The sequence below is a fragment of the Salvelinus namaycush genome, chromosome 4 (genome assembly GCF_016432855.1).
Source record: "Salvelinus namaycush isolate Seneca chromosome 4, SaNama_1.0, whole genome shotgun sequence".
Classification (NCBI taxonomy): Eukaryota; Metazoa; Chordata; class Actinopteri; order Salmoniformes; family Salmonidae; genus Salvelinus; species Salvelinus namaycush.
The window spans coordinates 57,574,742-57,585,627 of record NC_052310.1 but is presented as its reverse complement, the minus strand read 5'-3'; the positions used below and the strand labels follow the sequence as shown (position 1 = coordinate 57,585,627).

The 10,886-nt window shown below is 39.2% G+C and overlaps 1 protein-coding gene across 1 annotated transcript in view; it reads right to left on the bottom strand.

Annotated features, from left to right (window-relative positions):
* Positions 1 to 791: 791 nt before the first annotated feature.
* Positions 792 to 10,886, bottom strand: part of LOC120045932 (CUB and sushi domain-containing protein 1-like) — a 346,822-nt gene continuing 336,727 nt past the window's right edge. The window contains exons 61-69 of the mRNA XM_038990858.1: positions 6,986 to 7,159; positions 6,750 to 6,823; positions 6,474 to 6,585; positions 5,497 to 5,676; positions 4,548 to 4,709; positions 4,320 to 4,432; positions 2,812 to 2,899; positions 2,527 to 2,662; positions 792 to 951 (exon numbers count right to left, since the gene is read on the bottom strand). Of these exons, the coding sequence (XP_038846786.1) occupies positions 792 to 951; positions 2,527 to 2,662; positions 2,812 to 2,899; positions 4,320 to 4,432; positions 4,548 to 4,709; positions 5,497 to 5,676; positions 6,474 to 6,585; positions 6,750 to 6,823; positions 6,986 to 7,159 (1,199 nt within the window). The remainder of the gene's footprint in view (positions 952 to 2,526; positions 2,663 to 2,811; positions 2,900 to 4,319; positions 4,433 to 4,547; positions 4,710 to 5,496; positions 5,677 to 6,473; positions 6,586 to 6,749; positions 6,824 to 6,985; positions 7,160 to 10,886) is intronic.

The following is a 10,886-nucleotide window of genomic DNA, read 5'->3' as shown; positions in this document are numbered from 1 at the left end:
AAATTATATAACTATGTAAAAAAGTAAGCAGAGTGTTCCATAAATGTATTTGCAAAACCAATATTGAAAATAAAATAAGCCTCTCTGTTCATAAACAGTAGCATGGCAGCATGACAACTTGCTCCCTGTGGATATGGAAATATACTGTATGTTTATCTACAAATGGTCAAAAACCCTGTACGTAATTTTTTCAGTTGGTTTGAAAATTCCTCTTTTGACTCATTTCATACCCATTCATAACACACTAGTGCAAAATTTGTGCGATAAAGTTTTTCAACACAACAGCTGAGAGAGTTCCTTTAACTACCCAGAGATTAGATAGCCAAGATCTCCTGCGAGACAGTTGTAGTTGTAGCATATTTTCCCTTTATTGGAGAAGTCTGGCAAGGAATGAGCAGCAACACGATCAAAGTTGCTCCCTCCTTTGTTGTTCATCTTCACTGAAGAAAACACTTTTTATCAACAATTATGTGGCTTTTCAAGACACTTCCGTGTTTCCCCAAGGAGGGCCTTTGGGGAAAAAATACAGAATTTTTTTTAAAAAGAGAGGAGAATGAAAACTTTCATCCTGCAAAGAGCCATGAAAGGCAGAACTCCTTGATCCAAGAGAGTATCTTCTGTCCTGGCCATGTACATAGTCCTTGCTCCATAGAACACCAATAGTTGTTGTTTTAGTCCATATAAAACTGTCCTTGATTTAAAACTTGTCTTTTATCATCTCATAACGTGATGAGTCAAAGGAATATTTGCATCTTGCTGTAAAAACCAGTCCAATGCTGGCGAAACAAGGGCTATACTACTGTGCAGACTGTGTTCAGAGTTGTATCAAACCTCACAGCTTTCGCCTCCGTGGGTTTCATGTTTGTGTCATACAAAGGGTTTTCAAATGACGCTTGTCCATTTGTGTTTTCATGATCTGTGTAGCCATTGTATTGTACTTTTGGTCTTGTTCTGAAAGGTGAACATTTAAAAGTCTTAATACATTTACAATATTTTAATAACTCTACTAGCTATGATTGTTGTTTACTTTTCAGACAAATATGACTTTGTTTCATGAAGGGATGTTAATGTACAGCAAAAAGTGCAAAGACGAAGCAGAAACTCTTTCCCACTTGAAGAAACTCTGTAAATTATTGTAACTGCATCTTTAAATATAACGAATAAGAATAAATGAAACCCGTAGCTAATGAAATTATGTTTCAGTCCTCCTTTGATCTAGAATACACATTTACCCTAGGAGACTATATAACCTCTTATTATTTGAAATATGATACTGAGGAGTCCTACTAAAAGCCTACTGACCTGGTTTTAAGCTTCAATATAAGATCAGTGTGAAGACCTTGATTCCATCCGGGAGTTACTTTGTAAGCCTTTACTTAATATTCCCTCCATTACCTTACAAATCTCACTAAGTAAAAGTAAGACAAATGCAGGTTTAGAGACTTGCCTGGAGGGCTTAGTGTCTTCTACATTAACTTTGTTTGGATTTAAAAAGTCCTAAAGCTAATCCCCCATAAAGGCATTGTTAAAGCAGGATCTATCTGCATACAGTATGTGGAGAATACCTCTGCATATTAAAAAACACATTTCCAAAGCTTTCCAAAGTCTCTGTGGGAGTTTGAATGAGGTAGAGAGGGTGGTAATGAAGCCTAGCGGCTAAACATGTACAGTATGGTATGCAAAATTCAGTAAAGAAAGAAGAAAACATAACTATCAAAACAGACTAATCCTATATTATGTGATTATGACATTGTCAAAAGACAGTATTCTAAATCTGACACTTACGTGAATATGAAGATACTTAGTAAGCATGATTCTGTATTCATTATACGTTAAAACACAATACTTCAAAACTCCCCTCCGGTAATTTTATCAGTCAAAAAACATGGATTCTCATGAAATCTTTTGGGCAAATGTCTACAAAAAACAAATAGAACAACATTCAGCTGGTTGAAATATGCTGACAGAGAGATGACAATATGAGATCAAAGAAGACAACATATTAATTTAAGCCCAGCAAGTTGATGTTTTTCCCTCAAATTATCATTTTTTCTCCACAAAATGAAAAAAGTAAAAGACAGTAATGACGATGTGGAAGTAGGAATTGTTGTTTATAGTGATTTAGTTTCTTATGTCTTACCTGCCGCCAGCCCTGATTACATCTTTGGGTCTCTCATTGTCATCAGTGTCTTGTGAAAGTACCCTGCCAATTTTTTATGTTCTTTTAATATTGGGTAATTTCCATTTTATATTGTCACATTTTCTTTCTTTTGCTTGTTCAATTAGCTTTGGAAAACTCCACTGCTCTTTCTTGTAATCATTTTGTCACACACTCATCTAACATTTGGCTTTGTTATGTAACGATTTATCAACTGAAACTTTTAGGGATCACTCATCGTTGGTGAATTGGCACAGGAGTTTCCCATAACTTATAAGAAAGAGACAACAATGTTTAACATCCAAGCATATATGGACAAACATCCCCAATGCAGGTTACCAAGACATCCAATAGCCAGCACTCCTTACCTGTGTTTGTAGAGGTAAAATGCAAACCCTGATAGAATAAGGGCAAAGAATGGCACTAGTATGGCAACTGCTACTGAACTGCTATTTGTGCCATAGTATGGAGGATTTGATGGGTCCAGGTCTGTTGTAAAGAGACCTAATAAAGAAACATAACAGTACAATCATTCTTGTCAAGGTTTCGGGAGTAACTTATGTAAAAGGAATCATGTATCAGCAGTAAAATGTAACCGTGCATGCAGTTTTTTTTAATGTTGTTGTATTACTGAGACTACACAATGACTGTACCTCCTCTTGTTAGCACAAATTTTCCAAAGTCCTTGCTGTGAATATGACCCTGGTAAACAAAGGTTTTCTGGTCAGACTCTGCGGTCACCTAAACCAACACAAAAGAGAGGGAATTTTCTTTTTTTACTGATTAAATCAGGGCAGAGCTGAAATGCAGAACCATTGCACAACGAGAACTATTACCCATTTACCTCACATAACCCTTTGGATCTCATACAGCTTATCATTCTCACTCGCCTTGAAGTTACTTACTTCTGTAGTGTTCACTTAAATGATGCCCGAGAAGCCGGTGTTTGGAGGATATATTGGCTCTTGCCAATATATCCTTATATACAACGGGTTACCTACATATTAAAATAATGATTGACATATTTTCATAAAAAACGTTATTTTGATGAATGCATTCATACTATTTCATCCTTCCACAAGATATAGTCCCGACACAAATCTAGGGTTGCTACCCAAGCCGGCTGGTCGTTCGTTCTATCGGTTCGGTTGCTAGAGACGTGACCCAGTTGTTCAGTCTTTTTGTTCTGTATCTATGGACCCAACCCAGTCATTCGTTCTAAATGTTCCATTGCCATACTGGCTGGCAACGTTCTTATCCCTTGCTTGCTAGCTAGCCAACTACGGCTAACTTACAGTCACGTCAAAAAGTGCAGTCAGAATAACAACAAAGTAGCCGCATTTGCTTTAGCTGTTTTCTAGTGACATTTATTTGGATACATCCATAACAATGAGCTAATGAGGCGCGATTTCGTCTGGCATAGAAAAATGTGTTCACTCGCCTGGACACTGTTTTTCAGAGGAGCTAGCCAACAACACAGCAAACACAATGACTTCAAACTGAAGCTGGAAAGACTGCAAACTAGCTGCACTTTGTTTAGTTTGACATTTCTTTGTATATATCCATAAAAATTATGCCAGCTGATTCATGATTTCAACTGGCTGAGAAACGCTGCCTGCCTGTCTGTCTTGTCCCGACTCCCAACACGTTCATTACTGTGGGACAGCTGGAGATCGTTTGGAGTAAAAAGTACATCCTTTTCTTCAGGAATGTAGTGAAGTAAAAGTATAACATTGTCAAAAATATAAATAGTAAAGTACAATACCCCAAAAAATGACTTAAGTAGTACTTTCAAATATTTTTACATCTCTGCCTGTTGTATAAATGAAGATACAGTATATTTTTTAAATTTCAAAAGAGGGCTACAGTAAAGTAATACGGTATCTTAAAACTGACACATGTTCATTCAAATAATTTTAAGCCACTTGTATTAGGTATGCTAGTCAAAACCTTATGCCAGAGCTGCCAGAGCTACATATTGATGAAGGACATGGTCTGCAGACATTAGCACCTCATGAGCTAGGTGTACAGCATATTAGAAAACAGAGGAAGGAGAAAACATGCTTAAGTAAGGGAGACAAAATATTTTTGTTTTGAAGTCCATAATAAGGCCCTAATGTAATTGGAAATAATGATAATTTAATTAAAATAAAAGACTCACGTAGCCATCCATTGCCCAGTTGTCGTTCTTGAATTTACTGAAATGATGCTCTGTTGGACCACGTATCTGGTAAACCTTCAGTAGCAAATGATTCTCCTCCTTTTTGTATGTTCCTGAAAACAATGGAAATTGGGTTATCGGTTGGTGTTTACTGTTGTAATGTTGCCTTCAACTGTAATATTTGGCAAATCAAATAATGTCAGCGTTAACATGTGTGTTGTGCTTTACCAGAGAGTTTAAGCTGCACTCTGCTCTGATCCAAAAGTGTGACATTAACTCTACTGGTTGTTGCATTGAATCCATTTACAGTAATAGTGGCACCTTCTCTTGCCCCAAGGTACTCATAGAACCCGGTCCAGCCAAAGTTTAAAGAAAACACATTTACAGGAACTGAAGGAAAGAAAGATTTGTGTTATACTGTATGCCTAGAACAAGATAAAGTACAATAATTCAACCAGATTATTTAAGTTTTTGCGTCATCCATCGGCTGTCTGTACATAAGATCCGTCATTAAGAGTAATCTCAAGATGTGCAGTATCCATATTAAAGGAAAAATCCATTAAAAAAAACTATATTTGTATTTTTTTCATTAGTCCACTGTTGATACAGTCCCAAAATGTTTTGCATGTCAGCAATCAAGTTTTCAAGATATTGGACTTTCAAGAAGCAAGGTGTCACTTGCCACATCATCATGACGACGCAAAATACCAAAAGACATTTGAACAGAGAAGATGACTCAGAGAAAATAACATACCACCAATCTTGTTTTTCTGAACATCCGACTCCACTCCTTTTTTACCATTTATTTTTGGGCCAACTGAAAGACGGAATAAATAATTGATTCAATTAAATTTATGGATGTGACCTACTCACTGTCAGTTGCTGCTTGTAGCCTAATAGTCACAATGTTATTTTGGCCACATTTTACCAAAGTGATTCAGATGTGATGATAGCAGAAATGTTGTATACTCAATTATCTAGGTATTCTCAGCCAGCACGGAGAACAAAGCAAATGAACTACTTTATTGAATACCAATATATAGGGGGGAAATAAGATTGATAAATACAAGATGCAGGTGAACTGATCATTTAAATATATGGCTCACAGTACAATTTATCCTTCTCACCGGAATTAATGACATTTTAATAATAGGCATATTCCAGTGCAAAAGTATACCTTTGCAGACAGGTGGCTTTCCGGACCACTTTCCATCAGGTTTACATGTCCTGTGCTCTGATCCCCCATCCAGGAAGAATCCGTCTTGACATGTATAGATCAAAGTATAGCCCAGAGTTGGTAGATCAATAGCCCTCACGTCAATGTTAGACGGTGTCTCGGGCTGTCTGCAGGCATGGGCTACAAAAAATTAAGAAAGGAAGGTAATTCACAATAAATTCCCTTGACCACTAACCGGGATTACCGGTCAGAATACAGCAGCCCCACACCCACACCAGTACTATGGAGTTATGTAGAGATCAAGCAATCCTATCAGGAGTGAAATTATTAAACAAATCCTGAGTGTTGCTATCTATTTGTAACATAATATATGAGCTCAGTCTTCACACCTTCCTGTCATCAACTTAAGCCTCCCTACTCCCAAGCCTCTGACAGTGAAGCCACTTTATGTGGAGGAGACGCCTGAAGGATTTTGTGGGGTATGTTGTCAAAATCGCACACTGATTTACAACTCACATACGAACATCTTAAACTTGGCTAACTTTATCAATTTCTTTGCTGAGGGCAGCAATCCCTACTTTACTTCCGCCCATGAATCACACAGCCATTTCTCAAATGTCCATTCCCTTTTGAACATCACCCTCAATGGCTTTTCCGTTTTGATCTGTCTTCTAATCCATATATACAGCTCAAGACCTATAATATTGGGCAGAGTTATTAAGAAGAGGGATAGAGAACATGACACTGCCATGGGGAGAGTAGTGATCTAGAATGCAGTAAATCAAAGGGTTACATTTGCTAAACCAATACTTTACTCCTTTTGGCTGTCATACCCCCCTATATACCGCCTGTATCTCTCCCTCTAGTCATTAACAAGTCAATGCTAAGAAAAATGATACCTGCCGGATTAATAAATTACTTCTTCAGTTTTCTTGACAATGTCTTGGGACAAAAACAAATCTTTCAAAAAGTCTTACCAATACATTCTGGTTGCACACCACTCCACGTCAAATTTTCCAGACAGGTTCTTGTCGTAGATCCCAGTATGTGGTAGTTTTTACGACATTTGAAGGAGATTTTGCTTCCAACCTAAAATAGAAGACACTTTACTATAAATGGTCAACAACCTGGGAATTACTTTGACTGACCAGAATACTATTTTGGATTGTTTTAGCTAATTATCTGAGCACAAATGTCAATACAAAGATGTCTGTTTACTCATCATTTCACATCGCTTAAAGTAAGGACCTTACCTCAAATCCTTGGAACGTGACTGGTATCCCGTAAGATGGAGTTCCAGGGTCTCTGCATGTGTTATATGCAGGATCTGAAGACAAATGTAATGTTTAGCTCACTGCCTACCAACATCATCATCTCTGAAGAAAAGAAGGAAACACTCAACAACACAACATGATATAGTACAACACACCACAATTAAGGCAGCAGATGTGTATTATTATTATTTTTATGGTATGAATGGGTGACCCACCTATACATGAGGGCTGTATTCCACTCCAGCTCCCATCAACCTGACACAGTCTCCTGGGGGACCCGACCAGGATGTTGGGGTCCCTGCAGAAGAAGGTCACCTCTGACCTGTAGGTGAACTGCTTCCCCTCAGCATAACCCTCTGCGGGGGTGCCAGGGTCTCCACACAGCACAGCTAGGCACAACAAAACGCAGAGACCATAAATCAAATCACACAATTCACATCACACACATCATCCGGGTTACGTGGGTTTCGGATTTCATGATTCACAATTTTTTAATAGGCATGAGAATCAGAACGTTTCATAGGCAAAACTGACCAGCTAATCTGGAGGTGAAAGAGGAGCTAGCGAGGTGCTAGCTAGTGGAGTAGAACACTTGAAAAAGAAAAGGAGAGCCACACACTCTAGGAGCTCAGATGCAATAATTTAATAACCTAATAACCAAAGTTTCGACAGACAAGCTGTCTACATCAGGGTAAAAATGACAACTGACTAGCTAGTCATTTATAACATGGCTCTTGGAATCACAACATTATGAGGTGAAAAAAAGATAATCTTCTTGTGAGAGCTTGTTCTTTAGAGGGTTATGTGAGACAGAGAGCCTATGTAATATATGTCAGTGGTTCCCATTACACACACACACACACACACACACACACACACACACACACACACACACACACACACACACACACACACACACACACACACACACACACACACAGTATATATACACATATACATATTTATTTTGGAGTCCGGCTTTCAACTTAATCTTGAAAGTTGTAATAGTAGAATGCACAAAGTGCAATTTTCAAAACTGGGTTGTACATCATCAACTTTCCTCTTCTCAAGTCTGTCATTGCATACCTTAAAGAGCTACAGCGCCTTCGGAAAGTATTCAGACCCATTGACTTACGTTAATGCCTTATTCTAAAATCGTTTTTTTTTTAAAACACAATACCCCATAATGAAAAAGCGAAAAAAGTTTTTGAATTTTTTGCTAATTTATTAAAAATAAATAAACAGAAATTCCTTATTTACACCACATGCTTCAAGAGGACCACCATTGTTCCTGTTCCCAAGAAAGCTAAGGTAACTAAGCTAAACGACTATCGCCCCATAGCACTCACTCCCGTCATCATGAAGTGCTTTGAGAGACTAGTCAAGGATCATATCACCTCCACCTCCACCCTACCCTACCTGACACCCTAGACCCACTCCAATTTGCTTAGCGCCCCAATATGTCCACAGACGACGCAATCGCAATCACACTGCCCTAACCCCTCTGGACAAGAGGAATACCTATGTAAGAATTCTGTTAATCGACTACAGCTCAGCATTTAACACCATAGTACCCTACAAACTCGTCATTAAGCTCGAGACCCTGGGTCTCGACCCCGCCTTGTGCAACTGGGTCCAGGTGGTGAGGGTAGGAAACAACATCTCCACCCCGCTGATCCTCAACACTGGGGCCCCACAAGGTTGCGTTCTCAGCCCTCTCCTGTACTCCCTGTTCACCCATGACTGCGTGGCCATGCACGCCTCCAACTCAATCATCAAGTTTGCAGATGACACTACAGTGGTAGGCTTGATTAACAACAACGACGAGACGGCCTTGCGAGGAGGTGAGGGCCCTCGGAGTGTGGTGTCAGGAAAATTGCCTCACAGTCAACCTCAACAAAACAAATGATTGTGGACTTCAGGAAACAGCAGAGGGAGCACCCCCCTATCCACATTAACAGGACAGTAGTGGAGAAGGTGGAAAGTTTCTATCTCAAGGCCATCAGACTGTTAAACAGCCATCACTAACATTGAGTGGCTGCTGCCAACATACTGACTCAAATCTCTAGCCACTTTAATAATAAAAAATTGGATGTAATAAATGTATCACTAGTCACTTTAAACAATGCCAATTTATATAATGTTTACATAACCTACATTACTCATTTCATATGTATATACTGTACTCTATACCATCTACTGCATCTTGCCTATGCCATTTGGCCATCGCTCATCCATATATTTATATGTACATATTCTGATTCATTCCTTTGTTGTTGTGAAATTGTTAGATTACTTATTAGATATTACTGCATGGTCGGAACTAGAAGCACAAGCATTTCGCTACACTCGCATTAACATCTGCTAACAATAAGTATGTGACCAATAACATTTGATTTGATTTGATTTTAAGTATTCAGACCCTTCGCTATGAGACTCGAAATTGAGCTCAGGTGCATCCTGTTTCCATTGATCATCCTTGAGATGTTTCCACAACTTGATTGGAGTTCACATGTGTAAAATTAAATTGATTGGACATGATTTGGAAAGGTGCACACCTGTCTATATAAGGTCCCACACTCTGACAGACCTCTAGAGTTCGTCTGTGGAGATGGGAGAACCTTCCAGAAAGACAACCATCTCTGCAGCACTCCACCAATCAGGCACATTGGTTGCCAGGTGGAAGCCACTCCTCAGTAAAAGGCACATGACAGCCCACTTGGAGTTTGCCAAAAGGCATCAAAAGACTCTCAGACCATGAGAAAGAAGATTCTCTAGTCTGATGAAACCAAGATAGAACTCTTTGGCCTTAATGCCAATCGTCATGTCTGGAGGACATGGCAGCATCATGCTGTGGGGATGTTTTTCAGCGGCAGGGACTGGGAGACTAGTCAGGATCGAGGCAAAGATGAACGAAGAAAAGTACAGAGAGATCCTTGATGAAAACCTGCTCCAGAGCACTCAGGACCTCAGACTGGGTTGAAAGTTCACCTTCCAACAGGACAATGACCCTAAGCACACAGCCAAGACAACGCAGGAGTGGCTTCAGGACAAGTCTCTGAATGTACTTGAGTGTCCCAGCCAGAGCCTGGACTTGAACCCGGTCGAACATCTCCGGAGAGACTTGAAAATAGCTGTGCAGGAACGTCACTATCAAAACTGACAGAGCTTGAGAGGATCTGCAGAGAAGAATGGGGAAAAACTCCCCAAATACATGTGTACCAAGTTTGTTGCGTCACACCCAAGAAGACTCGAGGCTGTAATCTCTTCCGAAGGTGCTTCAACAAAGTACTGAGTAAAGGGTCTGAATAATTATGTAAATGCCATATCAGTTTTTTATTTTTAATACATTTGCGTAAAAATTTCTAAAAACCTGTTTTTGCTTTGTCATGATGGGGTATAGTGTGTAGATTGATGAGGGAAAAAACTATTTAATACATTTTAGAATAAGGCTGTAACCTAACAAAACGTGGAAAAAGTCAAGGAGTTTGAATACTTTCCGAAGGCACTGTATTTATATCTTGTCAGAAATGTCCAGATCAACTAGCCCATGTCAGTTAAGATTTTCTTAGCCCATAGATTTTGTTGTAATGTTTGAGTCACTGAAATATCACATGAATAGACATTAGGCATAGAACAATGTATAGAATTGCAAGGAAATTTGCTTTAAAACGACAAAATGTTATCTGCACCCCATGACAAAATGTGTAGAATTACAGGAAATAAGTTTAAAACCTGCAAAATGTTGTCTCCACCAACAAGAGGGGTGGGATGTTCCACAATGCTGGAAGGGGGCTTTGAGTGAAAAAGTTTGGGAACCCCTGATATAATGTAGGGGAGTGTAAAAAGTGTGTGAACTAGTCCTGCTCTTTATAATGGATAATACAATGGTTTCAAGTTGCTTTTTCATAATAGGTCCTTCATGTTTGCGAAATGCCTCACTTACATTTTCCACAAAGAGTTTAGAGGCAGAAGTCCCTCAGACCTCTTTCAGACCCACAGCATGAGAAGTTTATTTTACAGAGTGTGCTCTCCTGCAGACTTTAGATGAACATTCTGGCTCTACTTCTGACACTGTGTCAGGAGCTTATGATCAAGGGCCTGCAGGCTGCAGCA